Source organism: Uranotaenia lowii, chromosome 2 (genome assembly GCF_029784155.1).
Source record: "Uranotaenia lowii strain MFRU-FL chromosome 2, ASM2978415v1, whole genome shotgun sequence".
NCBI lineage: Eukaryota > Metazoa > Arthropoda > Insecta > Diptera > Culicidae > Uranotaenia > Uranotaenia lowii.
The window spans coordinates 190,280,756-190,306,542 of record NC_073692.1 but is presented as its reverse complement, the minus strand read 5'-3'; the positions used below and the strand labels follow the sequence as shown (position 1 = coordinate 190,306,542).

The window sequence follows — 25,787 nt, the reverse complement described above, 5'->3', positions numbered from 1 at the left end:
CAAGGCATCAAAACAAAGTTCAGCTGACATTCTTAATTTTGGGGTGCTGTCAATACCCCAAAAAGAAAGTTCGTAGACCGAACTGACCGCCCCAAAAAAAATTCCCTTTGTTTTGTTGTGTTCCCAAACAACTACCTAAGTCGCAATCGAGAAAAATGTCCGGATTACAGGTTGTAAGTATCATTTTAATATATGCTTTCTGGTTTCTTTAACCTGTTAGAGAATTTCTCCGGACGTCTCTTCTTCGTAAGACGCTGTTTTGCATCTGCTACAGGCGGATTGTAACTAAAAAAAATCTAACCTATATTCCGAAAAAAACAGCAGGCCATAAGGAGGAAGAAACTAATCGGAACTTCCACCCACTGTAGGAGGGACCAACTTAACAATTAGCACTATGCTGGAGCCACCCGGAACAGACTGCAGTGACAGAATAAATCCCGAGAAGATTTCCCCAAAACCGTTCCATCATAAATAGACATTTCCAGTAACGATTTAGCAAAGTTTTCACCAGTTCCAGTTATCCAGTCTAGATTCACCAGTTCCAGTTACTATACGAAGGTGAGTAATAGTATTCATAAGTATTTGCTTGCTAGTGTTATCGCTTTTCTGAATTATCTTCATTTTTCATTTCAGGTAGGGTAAGTGAGCCCTATTTTGGCATGGTCCTTATCTTGGCATACCAACATGTCTTTTCATGTTTTTCAGGTCCAAATTGAGCTAAAAAAATTTGAATATATTTTCATTGCGAAGAGAATAATTTGTTACAAATCTGTGCATACCGGATTTTTCGATTGTTTGTACTTTATTAAAATAGTTATTTTTTTCCATCAGCATCCGAAGCAATTATGTTGGAAATCACCGTATGAAAATCAGATGAACTCACCTTTCTAGTGCAACTGTTAAATTCACATGCGATTTCAAACGCGGACATTCATTTGAAAAATTTGCAATAAATACTCATGCCTACAGTTAAACTCGGCAAAAAATCAAAAAATACTAGAAAGACAAAAGAATGAATATTTATTTTGGTTTTGAATAAAAATTTAAAACTAATTTTGTTCCTTTTCTTGACATGCAACTTCAATCAAAATACACCACCAGTGTTGGAAGCTGGAAAAAATACATGTTCATTAAAGAGGTATTTATGGGCTAATGTTTTCCCTAAAAATTCATTTAAAACTACGCACAAATGTTTTCATACTAATTGGGTTGTAGGATAATACCGTTTCTATCAACTTAAGCTTCGAAATAACTTGGAGAACATAAGTGATTCGACTAACTAAAAGTCATATCCAAGCATTGAAAATGCAAAAATCGCTATTTGGGAACCTTGAATCGAAGGTACATTGGTATGCGTGCGAGCAGCATTTGCATTTCAATTTCCCGAGCAAATGCCACGTGGTCTCCTACAGAACACAGTGGTTCGAAATAAAAAAAAACTTAGTGAAATTAAGCAACTCACAAGACTTTAAATGTTTTTTTTATTTAAAAACTGTTAAATCGATGGAAATTTATGATTTTAGTATATAAAATACATAATTAATTGAGTTTTGGAATCGTTTTCTATTGTTTGGGAACCATATACTCAGATTTAATTTTTTGGATTTTTGTACTAATTTTTTTCTTGGAAACAGAAGTTGGAAGTTCAGGAAAATATCGTTTTCTTTCCAATTATTCCTTAAAATACAAGATGTGAGTCGAATTAAAAAAATGTTTTTGCAAGGTTTATATTCTAACATCCATTTGGCGTGTCAAACCACTGCGTAACGTCCCGGGCATTCGAGATGGCTCTTGCCAGAAACTCATAATCTCAGCTAACAAATTCAAAAGGGCAAAATTTTAAAATACCATTCAAGGAATTTTTAAATTTCTTACTTTATGTAGCCAAACTCCACAATATGAAGATAGTTGTTTGGTAGTGAAAATAACCCTATGTGTCGCAATCGCAAGTCTCCTAGAGTATTTTACAATCACTTATGGTCTATAAAAACTCAAATGGAATAATTTAATCGATGATTTATGAATGACAACACATCATGATGCACAGAACCATAGAAATGTCGTAAATGAGTCTGTCGTTAGGCTTAGCATTCCTGAATTTGTCCAGTTAGCATTCGAGTCAGGAAATTCTCAAAAAAAAAAAACTGAGAAAATCTAAGCAATTTTTTCAATATTTGGAAAAATCTAATCGATGAGAAAAGTTCAAAATAAGATATTTCAATTCACTTCCATCTGTACCGTTGAGCCGTCAACACGTACGCCGGAGCATCGTATCGTTGCTGTGTACCTGCAGGAACATTTTTACATTATTTATTTTTTCCTTACCTGTTTTTCAATCAGCACTTTTCAGTGCTAAAATTATTTTCATTTTCTTTTATTCATATTTTCTCTTTTCTTTCCAGCATGGGGAAGTCATCGGCCGGCTCAAGAGCTGGTAGAAAGCGAATTGCCGAAACTAATTCAGGTCCATCGCCCAAAAAAGTTGAAATTTCCAATTCATTCGATGTCCTTCATAACATCGGTGATGAGGAAATATTCATATTTAATTCTGATAAGAGTACTAAGAAACCTTCTTCTTCTTATACTCTTAAAAACGAAAAGGTTCCACCAATTACGGTCACGATTCCTGACTTCAATGCCTTTCGAAAAGAAATCGTCACTTCCGTCAAGGATGTGAAGATTTCTTTTCAGATCGGTCGAAGGGGAACTGCTCGTATTTTGGCGGAATCTTTTAATGATTTTCAAAAAATTTTAAATTATTTGAATAATAAAAAACACCAATTTTTTACGTACGATACTAGAAGTGATCGTCCTTTTAAAGTTGTACTTCGTGGTCTCACCGGCGATCAGACACCGGATGAGATCACAACTGAATTAAATTCTTTGTTAGGTTTTTCTCCGATTCAAGTAATTCAAATGAGGAAAAGAATCAACACGAATAATATCAGTAGTGTTGGTTTTGCTCCTGAGCTTTATTTGATCCATTTTAAAAAGGATCAAGTTAATAATTTGCAAATTCTTGAAAAGGCTCGTCTTATGTTTCATTGTCGAGTCAAATTCGAACCTTTTCGAAAATCTTCAACCAATTTCCTTCAAAATATTACGCAATGTCGTCGTTGTCAAGCTTTTTGTCACGGCACTAAAAATTGTAGAATGAATGCCAGATGCATGCTTTGCGGCTCATTTGATCATGAAAAATCTAAATGCCTTTTTGGTGGTGATAAGCCACAAACAGAATTTTTCAAGTGTGCAAATTGCGCAGGTAATCATTCCTCGAATTCGCTAGACTGTCCCATCAGGGCAAAAATTATTGCTTCTAGGAAAAATCCCAAAGTTTCCAGAAAAGTTTCTTCTCCTCCTTCCTCTTTTTCGTCTTCACACGTCGGGCCGGCAAACAACCTGCCTGTTCGCGGTCAGCCTCGGCCTACATTGGAATCACGGCTGGGTAATACCCGAAGTGTTTCTAATGTTACCTGTGCTGAATCTGCGCCACAGACTCGTTGTTTATCGTTCTCAGAGGTGGTTGAAAATGGGTTTCCCTCTTCAGGTTTAACTAATAAAAATGGGAAAAAACCAAGTCTCAACGTTCATGCGAAGGCTTGGGAAAGTCCCCGAAATTCAAATACTTGTTCTTCTCCTTCATTTTCTGATCCTAACAATTTTGTTGATTTGGGTGAGATTACTGAGGAAAAATTAAAATTTTTGCATCAAAATTTAATGGAAATGATGCAACTTATGTTGAAAGCAAATTCAATGTTTGAAGCTTTCCAAACTTCTTTTAATTATGCTAACAAAATTATTATGACTTTACGATTCCCTCATGGATCCAAATAGATGTTTAAATATTATGAATTGGAATGCTAGATCTTTGCTGGCTAACCAAGATGAATTCTTTTTATTTTTGAAAAGTCAAAACATACATATTGCTGCCATCACTGAAACTTTTTTAAAGCCAGACAATAACTTGAAAAGCAATGCCTTCTTTAAAATTTTGCGAAATGATCGACTTGATCGACAAGGTGGGGGTGTAGCTATTGTCATCAATAGTCGTCTCAAATTTAGACTTCTTCCTTCTTTCAATACAAAAGTCTTAGAAACAATTGGAATTGAATTAGAAACTTCTATGGGGAAAATTATAATTATTGCCGCATATTTGCCTTTTCAATGTAGCGGTGAACAGAAAAATTTTTTGAAGGGAGATTTACAAAAACTCACCAGAAACAAATCTAAATTTTTTATTATTGGTGACTTTAATGCAAAACACCGATCTTGGAATAATATTTCATCAAATTCAAATGGGAATATTTTATTTAATGACTGCTCTGCAGGTTATTATACTGTTGAATATCCTAATGGGCATACTTGTTTCTCTTCAATTAGAAATCCTTCCACAATTGATTTGGTTCTAACGGATTTAGGCGAGCATTGTAGTCAATTAGTTACTCATGCGGACCTCGATTCAGACCACCTTCCAGTAACTTTTTCTTTATCCCAAAGTCCGATTGAAAACCCTTTAAAATCAACTTTTAACTTTCAAAAAGCTGACTGGGAGCGATATAGGAATTTTATTGAACGTAATTTAGATGTAAACGTTCCACTGAATTCAATTGAAGATATTGATTTGGCTGTAGAAAATTTGACAACTTCAATAGTCAATGCTAAAGCCGCTTCAATACCCAAAGTTAATCATAAATTTAATCAACCTTTAATTGATGATGATCTTCAGTTTTTGATACGACTGAAAAACATTCGTCGACGCCAATATCAACGTACTAGGGATCCTTATTTGAAATTTATTTATTGCGACCTTCAAAAAGAGATCAAACGTCGTTTAAATTTCATCCGTAATGAAAATTTTGCTAAAGCAGTAGAGGACTTAAAACCCTACTCAAAGCCGTTTTGGAAGTTAACTAAAATTCTGAAAAAGCCCCAGAAGCCAATTCCTACTTTGAAAGATGGGGATAAACTTCTTTTAACTAACGCAGAAAAAGCTCAAAAATTAGCCCAACAGTTTGAGTCTGCTCATGATTTTAATTTAAACGTTGTTAGTCCAATTGATGCTCAAATTTCCCTTGAATTTGATGATATTTTTTCTAAGCAAAATGTATTTGAAAGTTCCTCTGAGACAAATATTGATGAACTTAAATTGATTTTCAAAAAATTTAAAAATATGAAAGCTCCGGGGGAAGATGGGATTTTCTATATTCTTATTAAAAAGTTGCCTGAAAGCACTTTAAATTTTTTAGTTAAAATCTTCAATAAATGTTTTCACTTGGCTTATTTTCCCAATAAATGGAAAAATGCCAAAGTAACTCCAATTTTGAAACCTGGAAAAAGTGCTTCAGTGCCTTCAAGTTATCGACCAATTAGTTTGCTTCCTTCTTTAAGTAAACTATTTGAGAGAGTTATTTTGAATAGAATGATGATTCACATTAATCAGAATTCTATTTTCCCTGATGAACAATTTGGTTTTCGTCATGGACATTCTACTACACATCAACTTTTGAGTGTAACTAATATGATTAACGCTAGCAAATCTGAAGGTTATTCAACTGGTGTTGCTCTTCTTGATATTGAAAAAGCTTTTGACAGTGTTTGGCACAAAGGTTTAGTAGCTAAATTAGCTCGATTTGATTTTCCTGTATATCTCACTAAAATTATTCAAAATTATTTGACTAGCCGAACCTTACAAGTAAGCTATCAAAATTCATGCTCTGAAAGGACTCCCATTAGAGCTGGGGTCCCTCAGGGCAGTATACTTGGGCCGATTTTATACAATATTTTTACTTCTGATCTTCCTGATGTACCAGAAGGAAAAGGTAGAAGATTATTTGCTGATGATACTTTGCTTTCAGCCAAAGGTCGAAATTTACGGGTGGTACGCAGTAGATTGCAACAAAATTTAAATTCCTTTTTGAATTACTTGAAAATGTGGAAAATTTCTCCTAACGCTTCCAAAACTCAACTTATTTTATTTCCCCATAAGCCAAGAGCTAAATTTTTAAAACCTAATGAAAATCATTCCATAACTTTTAATGGGGTTTCATTAGAATGGTCTGATCACGTGAAGTACTTGGGACTCACACTTGATCGGAATCTTACTTTTAAAAATCACATTGAAGATATTCAATCAAAATGTAATAAATACACTAAATCTCTTTATTCTCTCATCAACAGGAAATCCAGGTTGTGTCTGCGAAATAAGATGCTTATTTATAAGCAAGTATTCCGACCAGCGATAATGTATGCAGTTCCGATTTGGTCTAGCTGCTGCGCGACAAGGAAAAAAGCCATCCAGAGGATTCAGAACAAGGTTCTGAAAATGATTTTGCGGCTTCCACCTTGGCACAGCACCGAAGATCTTCACCGGATTGCAGGCATTGAATCGATCGAAGAGATGGCCAACAAAATCATCTCCAGCTTCAGAGGCAAATCGATGCAGTCTTCCGTCGCAGAGATTCGTTCTCTCTACAATTAGTTTAATTTTAGGATAGTGTTTAGTTTTAAGTTTAAAATATTTTTGACATTACAGGATGTTCTCCTACAAAAAAAATACTTGATTGTGCTCAGCAAATTTAAGTCGAATAAATAAATTTTAGTGATTAGTAAACAATAGGGCTCTGGACAGTTCATTATTGAACTGAACACCTAATTTAATGTAATAATGTAATATAAATGTAATGATGAATTGGTACGAATAAAGACATATTAAAAAAAAAAAAAAAAAAAAAAAAAAGATATTTCAATTCAACGCTACAATACCACTTGCATAACAACCACGTTCAAGTCGTTTTTTTATATTTCGTTTATTTGACACGGCTCAAACCTTTCAGTATTACTCCCGTTCAAGTCGTATTTGATTTTTATTTTGATGAAATTGTCTCAAAAAACTTCGCCAAAATGATGAACTGTAAAATCATTTTCAAAAATTTCGAGGAATGTAAATCAATCAGGGCCAGATATGGATATTTTAGCTCAATATTCTGGCAGCTGGACCACACCAACTTTTTTTTAAAACTCTACGTTGAAAACCTGGGCTAGTCTAGAGAAGCCCATGCCATATGAAATACTTTTCCTAGATTTATTGGCTTTATTCAGATTTTATCAGTCCTTCATAAGTAACTTACTGTATACATATTGGAGAAATTTTTTGAAGTGTTCAGTTTAAAAAGTTTGCTTATAAAATATGTAAGTTTTGATTTCATCAATGGGATTTAACGTTCATAAAAAAGAGAAAGTTCAAACCACTCGCGGACATAAATCGTTTCTGAATCGATCCCCCTGATGAAGGTTTGTTTGTCATTTATAAACCAATGATTCTTGTCCATACACAATTATTCCGAAACAACCTAAGGTGTTTATAATCATCACTTTGTTTTAATGACTAAAAAGTTTAAATTTTTAAAAAAATTAAAAAAAAATTGCGGAAATTCTGGACTTCCGACTTTTTGAAATGAAAGCTTATTTTGTGCTTCCCTTCCCTTCCAACCAAATTTCATCAATGTTTTCGAAAGCCTTTTTGTTGTATGCGTGAAGCCCGGCGTTCCATCGTCGCATAGAACTTTACGCTCAGGTGACGTCATTCTGTCAGTGGCCTTATATTCAGAATAGCCAACGATTCTGTTACCTGTCAATTGAGCGTTGTTGGTAAAGATCTATTGCACATTGCTGGTGGCCAAGAATCGGATCATCGAAACGGCAAACAATTGGTACGGCGGCCAAGTAATTGGAGCACCGCAGTGAGTACTTTGCATGCATTTTGCTCACATTAATGAAAGTTCCATAGAGAAAACATATTTTTGTTGAACTCTAGGCAAGTTAGCAAGTAAATTCTTCAAGGGATGTTCTATGGTGCACTCAACAGGAAGGTTGGAATGTTGAAAAAAAGGATAAACCATGCCTTAGGTGCCAAGGTCGGGTGCATTTACCCTATACGAAATTCGTTCAGGTTAAACAGAAAACTTCTATCAATTCTGTTCTACAAACTCAAACAAACGAACCTGGATTAATGCATGCATGCTTCCCGATGCCAAAAGATTCAATTTTTATCAAATTGCGTTCTCTATTCCGGCCTGGGCGCAGGTTTAGAAACATGTTTTCATTAATAAAATAAATATATTGATCCTAAATAATAAAATTTCCCTTATTGACTATGTATAATCCCTTTTAATAAACGACTCTCAAAACGAAAAATCCCTGCCGAATGACAACACCCCAAAATTAAGTTGCGAGAATGACGTTTATTCTCAAGTTTGGGAAAACCCCCCCAAACTTATTTTCGTCGGGAGCCAGTTTCATCCGATTTTGCGGCATTACAACTTTATTTTGGGTTGTAGTGGCTAAGAGTGTTGGAAGGTGATTTGACATCTACCAAACAAATCGATGCAATTTTGCTAAATATGAACTACGTAACGTAGTTAGTCTTTTCCGAACAAATAAACAAAAATGTTTTGATTTTTTCAGACACATTTTATTTTTTGGAATAATTCTGATAACACCAAGCACGCACTTATTTATAACACAGAGAATACTATACATTTCACTTCACTTTTTTTTTTTTTAATATTTCGCCGCGACAATTCCATTGATGTCCCTTGTTAGCTGCTGCCTGTTCGTCCCAGCTGTCCAATTCCAAATTCTGTTGAAAAGGGAAAAGATGTTAATAAAAATCACACAACAAAATTTTTAGGTATATACTTACGATAAATCAGTTCCATTACCCGTAATTTCTCTAACTGCCTGCACCAACTGTTGGATGGAAGCCATATTGAGAACTGTGTTCTTTCACATAGATTTTACGTGAGTAAGTTATTCAGAGCTACGTGAACATCACATAGAAGGGTTGGGAGCACTGCTTGACTGCAGTCGCGGTTTCATGTCGGCTGATAATTTCATGAAAATTTCGTGTGAAAATAGTGATAAAAAGTGTTTGTTTTTAACAATTCGGTGTGTGATAGTGTCCTTGAAATGCATGCAATTGTGACCCAATTTTTGCTTCAAATAGTGCATAAAGTTGAATTTTGTGCGGCGTTCTCAAAACTGGTTAATCGATGACGCGATTGAAGAGAGCTTTTTTCAAAGCTTATAAATTTTTATAATAGGTGGTGCTCGCGTATGGTCTATTCCTAAAAGCTCAGCAAATGTCGATCGTTATTCGAATTATCGATATGTTTATCGATATTCTAAAAAGCCTGTTTTCTACACCGTGAAGGTACCTACATGCACAATCCTAAGATAAGTATATTATATTGTTCTATTCATTCTCGATAGTTAAAATAATAACTACGAAATCGTCATCAGATGTTCAATACAAATCATTCAATTGAAAACAGTAACATGGTTCGTTTCTTTCTTTCGATGAGCTTAGGGGCCGTTCACATACCACGTGGACAGAAAAATGAGATTTTTTACCCCCTCCTCCCCCTCCGTGGACAAGCGTGGACATTTGGTAAACCCCTACCCCCCTCCCCGGATGTCCACGTGGACAGATTTGAAATAGTTTTTTTTAAATACCAATAATTTGAAAGTTAGAAACACCACTTTTTGCCTCTTTGTTATTGAAATGGATGATTTTGAAGAAAAAAAAACGAATAAGGATTTCCGGATATAAATATATGATTTCTAAATTATCATATTTATCACTTGCTTTCTAGCAGCAACTTATTGTTAAAACTTAAACTGAAAAGCTTTGCAATTTTAAGATTTTGATTTAAACATCTTAATATTTATTCACATTTAGAAAATATTTTGAAAGTAAGTATGTCCACGTGGACATGACCCAAACCCCTACCCCCCTCTCCGTGGACAAGCGTGGACATTTCCATACCCCCCTCCCCCCCCTAAGTTGTCCACGTGGTATGTGAACGGCCCCATTTTAACGAAAAGCTCATATTTATTTGAAGCTTGTGTAAAATCGATGAACAAGTTAGTTGCGGTTTCATCGATGCATTCACTGAATGATGGGATGCCAAATATCACGTCTTTCCAATATTAAAAGATAATATGTAAAACGTCAATTCAGAGATTTTTTTCGAAGCGCACAGGTACGAAAAGGGTTGAAAAAAAAACAAATAATAGGAAATTAAAAGTTTTTATTAGTACGGCTACAAATGAAATACTTGAAGATAAAAAAGGATTGTAGAATAATTTGAATTTTATCTTAGCATGTGACTAAATACTTTACCGATTGAGCCATAGAATTTCCAACAAGTGTTTAAATTACAAAGAACTGAAATCCGTTAAATTTAAAGCTATTATTGATATATTATTGAAATAAAATCAATTTTAACCTCGTGAAAATGGAACAACAAACGTTTTCATAATATTTTTACAGAATTTTAATATGTTTTTTAATAGCGATATATAATTCGGTTTTAGTCTTGCTGTAGCTTGTTTTGCATTGTTATAGTTTTTGTTTCTATTTAAGTTATAGACTGAAATCAATATTAAGTTTCATATTTTTAGAAACCTAGGGACAAAAATGTAAAAGTTTTTATATTATCAAATTGTTTTCCTTTACAGAATGTTGAATGGAAAGGGTTTAACTTTGAATAAATGAATTTCTTTGAAACTTTTTAAATTCGTCATAAAGTTTTGAAGTTAGGACGTTTTGCTCATCACGTTATAAGCACGCGGTTAAATTGGTGAGTCGCACCGGTGCTAAGTACATTGTACGTGTATGAAAATGCCACGTTAGGACGTATTTGCTCTAAATAAAAACGCGATGTACTTGATAGTGTGTGACGCAACGATCATTAAATATTTAACTTTGCTTTGATCACATCCCTTCCCAAGGGGAATCTAGATCTTATTTACCTTCCCCACTAACAAACCACTCTTCCTGTGACGACCGTGGAGATTTAGAGGTGTATTCGGTCTCTAGTAGCAACGGAAGTCGAATTAACAATCCTTCTCTTTCCCCGATGAACCGTAAGGACGTGGCCGGCGCCGTTATTGACCATATAAAATAAGGAACCTTCGAAACGTGTACACAGAAAATGGTAAGCTAATCCCAAGCCCCATTTATTGGGATCTATGGACAATTTTGATGGTTCTTGTCAATCACGGAGTAGCAACTACTGAAATGTACGGTTTATCTAAGCTCAAGCTCAAGCTCAAGCTCAGAGCTACGTGAACATCACATAAAATGCACCAAATCCGTTTGTACTTGGCGAATCACTGGATTTTAACGTAATTCCAATGTGTCTTTGTGTTGACAGCAAACGGCTATGTGAATTTCACTTACAGATCAAGTGAATTTGTATTAACTTTCAAATGATTCAAGTAAGTCAAGCAAAAATTCACGTAATCAGCGCCTACGTGAAAATCCAGATGAATTTAACGTTTGCTTTTCGGATGAGTGTTCGACATCTACTCGACTCGCTGACGATCATGCTTCGCCGCGAACGCTTCATGAAGGAAAATGATTTAATTCTTGGAACGCAAGTGATGCCCAAAAACCAAATTTATGCCAAAATGTTTTCTTATTTTCCTTATTTTCCTCTCAAGGTGTGTTAATTATGTTATTAAACATCGGTCTTAGACTTTATCCCAGGAACTGATAGCTAGTGTCCATTCTCTTTAAAGGTCTGATTTTAGGCGTGAATCAACAGCATCACCAACTCGCGCCGAATCAACTCGCACACGAATTCATTCAGTAGCGAAGCGAATGATTGCTGGAGTAAACAATGACTGAAAATCGGAAGGAGAAAATCAACAAGGAACGCTAGGCAACACAAACAGAACGAAAATTCATAGTACATGGTTTACTAAGACGGCGTTCTTATGTTGTATGTTTTGATTCGTTCGCGAGTCAATGCTTAACAGCGTCGTTACTGTGGTTGCGTCGATAACGATTGGAAATTTCGAAGCAAACGAAGCGATTATCAGTAAACCTGCCTGCGGGTTTCTTGACTGAAAACTTGGTACGGGAATTTTTGTTTTCTTCTGCCCCTTGGTGGCTCTTGGCACTACCTTATTTAAATATTCCCTGCTCATGCGTTACTTTTCGTGTCTTTTTTGTCATTTTTCACGTCTCATGTCTTATGTCTCAAGATCTCATATCCCATGAATCATGTCTCAAGGTCTCAACTCTTACACCTCAGGTCCCATTTTTCATGTCTCATGTTGCACGTTTCAGATCTTTAAATATAAAGGCCCCCGCACAATAGCACGTCGGACGTCGCGTCGCGTCAGCTATCAACACTGTCATTCAGTACTAAAACGCTGACGCGACGCACTCCTCAAAGCTATTAGCCTCATGTCTCATTCATACGGTTTCAGGTCTCATTTGTCAGGTCTCATGTCTCAGGTGAAGCCTCATAGCTACAATTTTTTAAACTTCAAAAATTTCTAAGTGTTTTCCATTGAAAAGGAAGAATATTTTTTCTCAGCTACAGTGTTAATTGTGAAAACCGTGTTAAAAAATATTGGTGTAGTTGGAATAAAAGCTCTTATGTATCGCACTGTCATTGAATACTTTTCGAAAGCAATGCAATACATTTTTGCTTCACTCCCCGATATTATCAATTAATTCATATGTCCTGTCGTGGTATTAAAAGTGAGCCGTTTAGCCGTGTTTAACCAAGGCCAACATTAGAAACTAACAAACGGCCAACATCAGGAACTTGGGCCAAGATTAAGAGCATTTCAGCAAAGATACCGTCACTTCAAGATAAAGAAGTGGGATTTGCCGCGAACATTAATTCTTCTATACGGACTTTCGATGTTCGCAACGCCACCTTAAGAGTTGGGGCAACAAGATTCATGCATCTAGCCATGGTAACCAATGTGTGTCTTGGAAAAACAAAACTGCTTTAAAAGTATATCTGTTGGAAGTGAGTACTGCAGAGCCATCTACAATGCTTTAAATGCTAAAAATATATTTTGGTTGACCTTTTGGACGAATTATTAACCATATATTGCCATTCGGAAAAAATTGATTTGAATTTGAATTAAACCGAAACTCGCTTTTCTAATTTTACTCTGTTCGAGAAGAAAATCATCTATTGAATGCTCAATTGGGAATCTTTTTGTTCATAAAAAAAAGCATGTTGAAATTCATACCAACAGTGCGAATACGAACAACGGTTGCTTTGATAATTTTGTATGTTATTTGACGTTAAAGTTGTTGAATACTCAAACCATTGATCCCCATGGAGGGTGTACAAGCTATTTTAGTCGCCTGTTATGATACCCCTTCTCAGAAGGGAGCAGCACTGAGCGTATAGAAAGAATTTTCGATAAGTTACATGGGTCTGCTACTATCAAAGATACTGTCACTTCAAGATAAAGAAGTGGGCTTTGCCGCGAACATACATTCTTCTATATGGATATTCGATGTTCGCAACGCCATCTAAAAAGTTGGGGCAACAAAACTCACCCATGTTACTAAGGATACCAAAGTGTGTCTTGGGAAAACAAATCGCATTCAAAGTTATTATGGTTGGCAGTCAGTACAATAGCGACATCTACATGCTTTACAAGCTGAAGAATATTTTTGATTATTTCGTTGAGTTAATTGAAAATCTGTTAATCAATAAAATTGAAATAAGATTGTCTGGATTAAAAACTATCATTAAACTTTTTCGAAACTATCGTGGTTTGTAGAAGAAGAAAAGTATTTAATATGCAGAATCAAATAAAACAAACATTTTTTGGTTTTGTCAAAATTTACAAATTATTTATTCATATAATGTTAAAACTAATTAACCTAATAAATAAACAATACTTAAATATACGCGAGAGCGGCTGAGGTAAGTCTTCTAACCAATTTGTATTGTATCCCTGAGCTACTCAGTCATAGGTAACAAAATATACATCCAATTTTAGTTCTTTTTTAAGGAGCAGTCTGCATTGAATTAACAAAAAAGAGTAATAAATTAAAAATGAAAGGTTGTCCCTTAACTCCCTCCTACCCGTTGATTAAAGTTTTTCCTGTTATTCTAGTAGCAATTAGAAAGCCTAAATTTGTTTTTGCGTTGCTTTAAACAGAACATTAATAATTTACCTATGTGGCCTTCTGGGGCTCTCAAAATTCAAACTTCAAACTTTGTAAAAAACATTGATATCAGGGAAAACCATTCAGGTACAATCTGTGTATCGTTCCAAGTAAGTGGTTTTCAAGGAAATAAGAATACATTCAAAACGTTAAAATTTTCGAAAATATCTTACCATGGTAGCTGTTTGAGAACGTCATAATTTAGCTGCTATAAAGCAAGAGTCACCCTAGCGACTGAACATAAAGGTGAGTTCTCTCCTGAGAACTCACTCTCCGCGACCGATCGTGTGATCGTGTTCGTGGTACAAGTACGATTGTTTACCCAGCATAACAGAAAATAAAATCAGTTCGCACAAACCTCCGCCACAGCAACATCGGTCTTGATTATTACCCCCGTCGGCTCGGTCGTACAAGAAGTTGGAAATAAAAGTAATATTTCCCCAAAACGGTCGGTGTTAGTTTACTCCGGAAGAAAACATCACATAGTGATCAATATCACTGCACCACAAGTGTGCCATTCTAGGATTTGGTGATTGGGTTGCCTTAATTGCACCCAAAGTACTGGTGGACTAACAGTGAAATGCTAAAGTTGAAGTGTTCCCCAGGTCGTTCCCAAAAGTGTATACAGTCCACTGAAGAAACATTAAATTAATTGGGACGATCCGGAACATTTTTTGGTCCTTCGAACCGGATGTGTGGCCAGTATGGCCTACGGACAGTGACGGACGGATTCGGAATCGCAAGAAGTACCCTGCGGCATCAGTGCACGGCCATCGCACTTTCGGTAGCATCAAGCCACCGCAGCCATCGCTGCTTCGCCATCGCGCTGATCAGCGCTAATCAAAGCACCGCAGTACAACCGGAACACCATTTTGCTACAACACAAAGCTAAGGAGGGCGAACTTAACCATCGGAATAATCGGTCGGCGGAACATTTCCCGAGGCCTACGGAATCGGTTCACGGAAACCAGGGAAGTACAAAGTGTGCATGATTGGTGGTGTATGTTTTCTGTGGTAGCTTGTGGGTAAATGAATTGCTCAAAATAAAGTTGAAAACTTAAGTTCAAGATCTTTTTATTCTGGAATTGTGTGCAATCCTTGATCGGGGTTTTTCAACATCATTCTCTGCTGCTTGTGGTTCGAAATTGGCAATTGTTTCATTGATAACTTTCTTAGTCAATCGGGTGCGTTTGGTCATTCATTTTCGGTCAAAAATATTAACGTTGAGTTGAGTTGAGTCAAATAACGATTAGTCGGACTATAATTACGTATTGGTGAGAGCACGCAAGGTGCATTTTGTAAGCTAGTGGTCAATAAGTGATCATTGATTGAATTAGTTCTTCGGTCAGCATTATTGATTAATGATCTGTGGAGATCATTAGGACGTGTCGGTGTTTCTTGAATAATTATTTTTTTAAATTAGTGAGTGAATGGCAATTATTGTGTGCAACATACAAGCGGACGTGTCAACGTGCATAAAATTATTTTCTGAATTTTTGGAATTCCAATTTTTAATCGAAATTGGACTAAGTTGGTCTGTGTCAGAACGGTTTTCGGAAGTCCACAAACGTCGCTTGTGTTTTAAGTGTTTGCAACCTGGACATTATGCCATAGATTGTACCAGAAGTCCCTGTCAAAAATGCCATCGGAACCACCACACACTTTTGCATTATGAAAGTCCTCGCTACTTCTCTCGGCCTCACTCACCATCTTACTCCTCCTCCGTTCCACCAACGCGCAACAGACCCGATAATGCCAATCAGTTTGAAACGAACCAAAGTAGAGAAAACACACAAACTCAGCGCACACCAAATCGAAGAACTCAGCAATCCACCAATTCGTACCCAGTTGTTCAAGCACCCGACCCACAAAATTACCCACAGTGCACCACAGATAACCTTTCGCACACTTTGGAATCAGTCAGTAGCCCATACAGAGTATGAGTTTGTCAGTTTTTTGTTGTCGACTGCTATCATTCGAATTAAAAATAGGTTTCGAACTCACACGATTGCAAGAACGTTGTAATTGTGTTCACAGTTTGGCTACGCCTCTAGTAGTATTTCAATCAACTCAATCTCCAGAAATGATGAGATCCCACGGAACAGGTTATGTCTCGGTCTTTTCGGAAATTGCCTATTTTGTATTTGTTAGATTGTGTCTGGACAAATGTCGGAAAATCGGTCAGTGAAACTGTCTGCAAATCATTTGGTTATTGAGTCAGAAAATCATTCAGATCACAAAGCAAAACTGTCAGAAACTCATTCAGAAAACCATTCGGAAAACCTTTCAGAATTTTATCGGAAAATCGGTCAGAAACCCATTCAGTACAACAGTCAGAATCTATGTCAGTTTTTTCGTCAGAAAATCAGTCAGCCGGACGAAGGTCCTGAAGTAACTCACATCACTCGGCCATTTGTTGGAATTTTTTCAGCTCATCTTGAAGATTTGCAAGTAGAACAAATTCGTCGAAGGCCAACCCACATTGGTCCAAATTTAAGATCGCTTCGTATACGAGCTGAAATCGGACAGCACAACTGCAAAACCACTTGAAATTTTGCTTCATCGTGTCGCACCTCAATCGTCGTTTATTCGAACGAAGAATTGACGGTGGACCCAGTTGGTCAGAATGACTAAAATGTCCCACATGCTATGCCTCCGTCTGCATCGATATCCTATCAGTGCAGACGTCGAGAAGAACCATCAGCACACAACACACTGCGAAAAACGGTACAACTCGCGGTCTAAAATCGACGAAAAAGAAAACGTTGGAAAGGGGCGACAGCAGACATTGTCATAGGTGACAATGTAACGGTTGTTGGAGCTAATCATGAGCTCAAAGTTTCTGGTTGAATGCTTTACTTTAAAGAAAATAGTCAATGGTCAAGAAAACAAACGTGATAAGTAGAACATTAGACCGAGACATCTACATAACCTTATTACCTTCTATCCGCGATAGCAATTATGTCGACAACATATGTCAGTTTATCAAGAATGATCGTGTCAGATGAAATGAGTCGTAAATTGAAACATGTCAGAGTTTCAAAGTCAGAATTTGTCATGTTTATAAGTCTGAAATTTGTCAGAAATGCGTTAGTTATGTGTCAGTATTTATGTCTGTAAATGTCAGAATGTTTTCTGTCAGTATTGAAAATTCGGTAGAAGGGAGCATGTAATTGAAGAATGTACTAAGAAACACTAAAGTCCTTCTGAATGAACTCATCACGTTACCTTGGATGAAACCGTGACCCACCAACGGCTATTTCCGGTTTTTGAGCGGCTCATCACCACACTGTGACATCGGTACAATTCCAGACAGTACCCAATTTCGGCATTACCACGACAACACCGGTTCAATAATTGGTCCGAGGAAGCAGCACCAGCTACAACAACGGCCAAACAATCGAATTACAACCTCTGGTCGAAAAGCGACAGGCTGTGATATCGACTACGTATCGGTCATCGGTTGGTCACCCTAAACACCCATCATGCCTGGATCGTTCCATTGAACAACAACGCCAACCTAACATCTCTGCTACCACCCACCTATTGATGAGTATCACCACAGCACCATCATTATCATGAAACTGCTCGACGTTGTTGTCTACTAGCCAGCAACATCAGGTCCGGCCAAGCACCACACGAACGGTCAGACCTAGCACATACGTTGGCATACACGCTATTAAAAATAGAACCGAATTTCGAATTTGATACGGTTTCATCTGTTTAAAAGTTTCAAGTTTCAAGTTCATCCTCCCACGAAAAAAGATTCAATGGTTTTCCGGTCAATTCTCAACGTCAGCTTGGAGCGCATCATGTGGTCATCGGTCATTGAAAGGCATTCGTCGGCTTATAAGATATGTCAGCATGTGCATAAGTTTCGAAAAAGCAATCAAAGTAACATTTTTCTTCGGTTCAACATCCGTTTATTAATACATTGGTCAAACAGTAACAACTGCTGGTGGAAATTCGAAGGGCTGAAATTTTGAATAGCCATCGATCTACAAGCGTTGGTCATCAACATGATCATTGATCCACGATTCACCGGGGAACACAATATTTATCAGATCTTCAAAATCGCACAAAGTGGTCAAAAGAACAGCAGAATCTAGATGTCGGAATGATGGTCTTACTCAAAGAAGAGAATTGTCCACCTCAGAGACGGCCATTGGGTCGTATTAAAAACGTAGTCAGAGGGCAAGATGGTAAAGTCCGAGTAGTTTCAGCTCGAACGCAGAATGGCACGTATGACCGAGTTATTAGTAAAATTTGCCTACTTCCCACCCGCGACAACAATAATGTCGACAACGCGAGTCAGTAATTTGTCAGAGAATATTATGTCAGAAAGGTTATCGTCAGAATTCGCAGTTGGCGAAATGTGTCAGTTTTTGTCAGAGAACGATTTGTCAGAGTTTTCGTCAGAATCCGCATTTATCGGAAATATGTCAGTACATGTATGTCAGTTTATGTCTGAATATGTTTGTTGAACTTTTAAAATTGGTGCAAGGATGCATGTTGCAATTTTCAAAAAAAAAAACCGCTAAAGCCCTTCGAAAAATTTTCTTTTTCATGACCCCAACCGCTTGAACAACCGATGCCTCCAATAACCCACAACCGAGAACATCCGGTCTGACCCAACAAAACTTCCGGTCCGGCTTAGCACCACAAGTCCGGTCCAAGTTAGCACACGCACTGCGGAGTTCTCTTATCACGGCATTGCAATGAATTTCGGCTACTTTACGGCATCATCAGTTTGAAAGTCGGCTCACAAGTGTACACCAGTTACACAAGAAGATTCAACGGTTCCCTGATCAAATCCCAAAGTCAACGGAGGTCATCGTTCATCGAAAGGCAGTCATCATTGGTTCCGGAAATACCCATAAAACAACAAGTTTACAGTTGATCATCATTTATTGATCAATTCAGCTGCAAGCATCAACCTCTGGTCGAAGGTCGACAGGTGGATGCTTTGATCATCGATATTCATTTACCCACCACACAATGTGAAACAACCCCTGGTCGAAGTTCGACGGGTTATGTATCAAGCGTTGGTCATCAGAAATGAGCATTGGTCCACGGTTCCTTTATCGATCACACGTCTTGTATCAACTTCTGGTCGAAGCTCGACAGGTTGATATATGATTTCCGGTCTTTAGAAGGAAAAGCAAACAACAGCCTCTGGTCGGAAATCGACAGGCTGCCCAAATTTACTCATCGGTTGCTCCACTCAACGCTTGGATCTTGAGCATTATCGTTTTTTCCGGTTCCAGACATGCAACACATCCACCATCAGGAAGTCGTCATCATTGCCTACAAATAAAAATGGAAATTTAGAAAATTTTCAAAACTTTAGAAGTTCAAAATAACGGTCAACAAAAAAAATCAACACGTCCTACTAAGTCTTGATGCGGTTCACCAGCCTGCGACGGATCCAACCAACAGCAGCGAGAAACAAAATAAACCACCCAGCGGAGGGTACTCATCTCCAGGCAGCGGCATCATCTGAGTAAATGAAATGTAATAAATCCATCAGCAACAGCCCGTATGCTAATCGTATTGTACACTTACCTGCGAAATTGTGATGGTTTTCACGGCAAAAACTTCTAATTAGTTTCTTCGGTTGATTTTCTTCGGACTTCACCCAGCCAGCAGCCAATCAAAACATCGAGCGAATGTGTTTGTGTGAGCCAGCAGCAATCGTCGAATTCTTCTTCACCACTCACTTCACAGCATGGAGAGGAGAGAGCAAATGCGACCTGGTCGCGCAAGTGTTTTCAAGATGCGCGTACACGAGCAAATTTTTTGTCAATCAAATATTTTCGAAAATCGTAAAGAGTGAAGAATGTCTGTTGTATTGTATAACTTTAGTTAATAAGCATTGCAAATAATTGTTAGCATTTAAGTTTTTGATGTTTATAATGTTTTGTTTCGAAACCCGTATGGTTTCAAGGGGGGTGGCATGTTTGAGAACGTCATAATTTAGCTGCTATAAAGCAAGAGTCACCCTAGCGACTGAACATAAAGGTGAGTTCTCTCCTGAGAACTCACTCTCCGCGACCGATCGTGTGATCGTGTTCGTGGTACAAGTACGATTGTTTACCCAGCATAACAGAAAATAAAATCAGTTCGCACAAACCTCCGCCACAGCAACATCGGTCTTGATTATTACCCCCGTCGGCTCGGTCGTACAAGAAGTTGGAAATAAAAGTAATATTTCCCCAAAACGGTCGGTGTTAGTTTACTCCGGAAGAAAACATCACATAGTGATCAATATCACTGCACCACAAGTGTGCCATTCTAGGATTTGGTGATTGGGTTGCCTTAATTGCACCCAAAGTACTGGTGGACTAACAGTGAAATGCTAAAGTTGAAGTGTTCCCCAGGTCGTTCCCAAAAGTGTATACAGTCCACTGAAGAAACATTAAATTAATTGGGACGATCCGGAACAGTAGCTTTCGACTTCGCGAGGAATATCACTAGCATCCGGTAAAACTGGTGGAAAATCTTTGGTTTCGAATACGTTTTCAAAAATCTTCGGGCCATTAAGTATTGGTTTCGCATTTTGAATAAGGCTAAAAATCATAAAATGATTGTCCGGTTGTTTCTTCGTACAAAAAAACTACCTACCCTTGGGAATGGTTGGATTATTATTAAAAAAATCATACTCTGAGAAATGATTCTCGCAGACTAAGTGGTGAGGCTTCATGCCTGGATTGCCGCTAAACTTTTTCCAGCACTCAAATGATCTGAAATGTTCGAGATCATTCAATGTAACCGAATCTTATCAATTTTGAAAATAGAACACTTACCTGCCTTTACCAGATGCACGAAAGAATGTTTTCTTTGCTATTCCGAATTTGGAAGCAAAACATCCAACAACTGCAAAGTTTTTGCGACCCATTTTGGTTGAATGACTTCTTGAAATTTATGCTACCAAAACGAATTCAAACAACGGCTATTTTGATTTTTTTTAACCTTTTTTGAAGTTTACGTTATCAAAGACTCGAACTATTAGGTAGTAAAGAGGGTGTACAAGCTATTTTCGCCGCCTGTTATGATACCCCCACTCAGAAGGGAGCAGCACTGAGCGTATAGAAAAAATTTTCGATAAGTTACATGGGTGTGATTTCAGTCAGTAGTTTAAATGCATTTGGCTCAAACAAATTACAATTATAAAGGCAAAACCTGATTTCACTGCACTTTAAGCAAGTAAGCAATCATAATTGTCGAAGGGAATTTAATGGTTTACAGAATAGGAAAGCTCAAATCTTAAAATTGGCCAACCATGACTAAGATGCCAACTTCGGGTAAATTTACCCCAGTAATTCGTAATTTTCAACAAACCGCAATCTAAACTGTTTAAACGATTCTAAAAAAGAAGCAAATTTATCTAACGAAAAGATCATTAGTATTGATTGGCTTACTGAAACCTTGAAATATTCTCTTGAATTGATCCGAAACAAGTTTGAACTTCATTCGGCATCGTTTACACACAAAACCCAGAATAGTTTGGACACAATGCACATCCAACATATGGTACCGCAAATCAAAAACGAAACTCATTATCCTAATACTTCGGCCACAGGCGAGAGTCATCATCCAGAGCCCATATTCTTTCATTCGCTTCCATCCCCGAAAAATCCCTTCACGACTTTTTTGCGCCCTCCGGGCATAAATGTGGCCCCAGCCACGCTTATTTGCTTGCTTGCTTAGAAAGGACGCCTCGCTTCGCCTCATTGGGCAACGTCTAAAATGTTCGTTCACCTTCGGGTGTCCCATTCTTCCAAAAAAAAAAAAGTTTGTTGCGAAAAATGCTCCAAAAGGGGCAAAGCTCCAAAATACTACCTAGATGGTTCCATTCTCTACGTTTTATTCCGGTTTTCTTCCCGTAGGGAAGTAGCAGCAGGTGCACGCGCGTCTTCTCAATTACGATGCATCTTTTTTTTGGTGTTTTTTTCTGCCTTCTCGAGAGTAGTTTTCGTTCTTCTCCCATTCGTCCTACACGTATGATTACGCGAAATTGGGCTGTTCCTTTTTGGGGGCTTGCTTGAAGACTCCTTGAGTTAGCATTTGGCAAGAGGGTTTCTTATGGCTAATTTAACAGCCGCTTCTTCTAAGCAAGTTTGGAGGAAATTTTGGTTATTATTGTTGAAAGGGGGGATGCCAGGGAGCAAGGGATACGTATCGAAAGGGGAAAAAAAGGTTTAGCCAGGGGACTGAGATAAACGGAGAATCATCGTCAATGATCAAACAAATTTTGCAGCCAATGATTGAATTTGTTATAATTTGTTGCGATTTGTTAGAGAAAATTAGAAGGTTTCAGTTGAAATGAGAGAAACCGGTGCTCAGAAAGAGTGAAAATGTGCTAATTGTTGCAAATGTTGCAAATTGTTACGATTTGTTAAGCAGTTGTGGAATTTTGATCATTACCATTCCAAATGCAAAGAATTCTCTCTCCACTGCAATCCCTTGGGTTTAGCAGCTGCTCTCCGAAAAGCTGCAGAGTGTGTTTTTGTTTTGGTTTTGTTTTAGTGAGAACTAAAAAATTTTGCCTTTGTAATTCTTCATTTCTTTTATATGCAAAGAAAGGGCTTACTGTCCTCATAGCGTATCTTTTTAAACAATTCTTTAGTTTGGTTTGTGACTAGCAGCATTTGGGACGTAACTATGACATTTTCATGCATTCAAAAGTATGCAAATCAAGTAAGCATTGTAGAGTAGAGTAGAGTAGAGTAGAGTAGAGTAGAGTAGAGTAGAGTAGAGTAGAGTAGAGTAGAGTAGAGTAGAGTAGAGTAGAGTAGAGTAGAGTAGAGTAGAGTAGAGTAGAGTAAGAGTAAGAGTAGAGTAGAGTAGAGTAGAGTAGAGTAGAGTAGAGTAGAGTAGAGTAGAGTAGAGTAGAGTAGAGTAGAGTAGAGTAGAGTAGAGTAGAGTAGAGTAGAGTAGAGTAGAGTAGAGTAGAGTAGAGTAGAGTAGAGTAGAGTAGAGTAGAGTAGAGTAGAGTAGAGTAGAGTAGAGTAGAGTAGAGTAGAGTAGAGTAGAGTAGAGTAGAGTAGAGTAGAGTAGAGTAGAGTAGAGTAGAGTAGAGTAGAGTAGAGTAGAGTAGAGTAGAGTAGAGTAGAGTAGAGTAGAGATGCGTACCGTACTGGCAGCGAAAAACATTTTGGCAAGTGTCCAAAGGTTAATAAAATTCGCATTACAGATACGAAATGACTCTGTCGACCATTCGTAATTAACTACTTATTCTGAATTCTATGTAAGAGAACCTCCTCAATATACTTTTAACTAAACATATTTTTCTGTATCATATAATTTCCGAACGAATTCTAAAACCACTTTCTTCTTCCACTTGCAGATACCCGTTCAACGATTCGGAACACGCGTCCTTGTTCGCCAAAATCAGCCGCGGTCAGTTCACCGTGCCCGATTGCCTGTCGTCGAAGGCACGCTGCATGATTCGGGCCCTGCTGCGACGGGAACCGGAAGAACGGATAGCCTCGGAAGATGTGCTGTACCACCCGTGGCTGCAGCATGACGATAGCCGGGATCAGTTAACCTATGCCAATGGTAGCAGCAGCAGCAATGCTGGCAGCAGCCGTTCGTCCGGTTCTTCAGGATCCAGCAGCCAACAGAACGATGATCAATGCGTACCGGAGTGGTTCAATCCGGCTGCCTCGACCGAAGCCGACGAACGTGGCCGCAAGGGAGGAAACGGTGGTCACGAGGAAAGCTCTATGGTTTAATCGCAGGAAGGACCACCATCCTAGGAAATGATGTGTGCTGCAAAGCTGCAATACTTCGAGAATGCAGTTCCCACATCCTTACGATTTGGAGGAAAACAAAAGGAATCATATCAGTTATTTTATTCACGAATTAGATCGTGAAGTTTTACGTGAACGGCTTTTATGAAATTTTCCGTTTTACGCACTTGTTGAAAGGACGCAATGTTTTCATTATTTTAATTATTATGATTAATTTTATTTTATCATTGTTTTCTCGTCGGTTTTAGCGATGTTAGGAAGGTAGTGCTTGATTAAGGCAAAATCCTTAGTTTTTACTTTTCCAATGGCGCCTCAAAACTAGTACGAATTTTGCGCGCATTGCTAGTGCAATGTTTGAGAGAGAGAGAGACAACATTATTAAGTTAGTGCCGAGCGCATGATCTCAGTTGATATTCTTTGAAAGAATAGTTGTTGTTTTTATCGTCATTTTTCCGATTCACGGATTTTTGTCCTTTTCCAGTTTCATAATTTTTAACTGAACCACCAACCTTATGATTTCTTGCAGTTGCACTTTTTAAAATCAGGATATTATCGAAACATTGAACTTTGTAATTTTTGTTCTTTACGTATGAATTTTAAATACCATCTTTCTACCGCTTTCTTTTTCATCATGTGCAATTTTCTTGTTCAATCTGTTTAAAATCGACTTCCATCTTTGTGCTTTTACTACCTATGAATTTAAAGAACTACCAAATTTCATGTTTAGGTTTTGTTTTTATCCTTCTGCAAAAAAAAAATGGATTTACAGAAAGTACGAAAACAAAATTAAATTAATAATTTATTAAACTACAACAAAAAAAAACCAACAAACGGAAATGCAAATCGTTATCAAGATAACAAAACGGAGACTGAAAATAACGTTTTAGTTTTAAGAATAGGAGCATGATTGTTTGAATAGTAGAAGCCACATGCCAAGAAATGAACTTGTTATATTCCAAAAACAAAGAGTTAAGTTTCAAATCTTGTGATAGTTAGTTTTTCTTTGGAAAACGAACTTTTTTTTCCAAATGTCAACCTTTGGGGGAAAAAATGTCCGTCAAAATAGAACTTGTCATTCATGGTCATCATGAAGCTCCAATATAACACCCACACCAGAAACAATTATTAAGGCACGAAAAAGTCTTCTTCCCATTCGTCAAAAGTCCCTGCGATATACCTAATTAAAAAAGCAATTTGTGATTAAAACAGAAAAACAGAAAGAGAATTATTTTATTGCTACTAAAGATTGCAAACACAGAGAAAGAGAGATAACCGATATTCTATAAATATGTAATCACATTTGTGGCAGCTTTTCTTTGAAATAATTCGTAAAACACGGTGTTCTCCTGGACTTTGCATTTACATTCTACAAAGTGTATGAGTAAAACATTAAATCACCTCAACTAGATTTGCTACCAGTTGTCCTATTATTTAGTTTTTCAAATAAAGACAAAAGTGACTTTAGATTCTTATTTTGTCATACAAAATTTTACCTAGCTCGTTAAAGTATCAGTAGAAATGCAAATACAAAGTTCACGGGAACATAGTCTAAAAATACAGAAAATGATTGTTAGAGAGTAAATCAAATCTTCCGTTTGAGTGTAGGAAACAAATCCTGAATTCTTCCTATTAATTATAAAAAAGAAGTTAAAATAAAATAACAATCCAAACACACACGCGAGCGTTGTAAATTCTTAGATAGTTTTTAAATACGAAAGGATACTGTTAGCTCAACACATTTTCTTCATTTTTTAATAGTCTAAATACTATTTTTTGCGATTGAAAGTTTTTCGCTGTGTGTTTCGAATGGCTGAGGGGGAGAGTTTCAAAATTCTACCAGCGTGGAAGTATTTTTGTGCGCGAATATGTGATGAATAGAGGCTGTGATGGCCGGTTTTTGTTCAAGCGAGAGCGATAGAGTTTGCTAACCAGACACACAAAATAAGTTAATAACGCAATAGATAAATGTATGCAAGTGGAAAAAAATAAATTTATATCTATATGAATAATCGTTTGATTTTTCTTCATTGAAC

The 25,787-nt window shown here is 37.3% G+C and overlaps 1 protein-coding gene across 2 annotated transcripts in view; it reads left to right on the top strand.

Annotated features, from left to right (window-relative positions):
• LOC129749022 (tribbles homolog 2) overlaps positions 1-25,763 on the top strand; it is a 146,452-nt gene extending 120,689 nt beyond the window's left edge. For both annotated transcript variants that reach the window (XM_055743850.1, XM_055743851.1), the window contains exon 6: positions 23,349-25,763. In XM_055743850.1, the coding sequence (XP_055599825.1) occupies positions 23,349-23,736 (388 nt within the window). In that variant the 3' untranslated portion in view covers positions 23,737-25,763. The remainder of the gene's footprint in view (positions 1-23,348) is intronic.
• Positions 25,764-25,787: the final 24 nt, after the last annotated feature.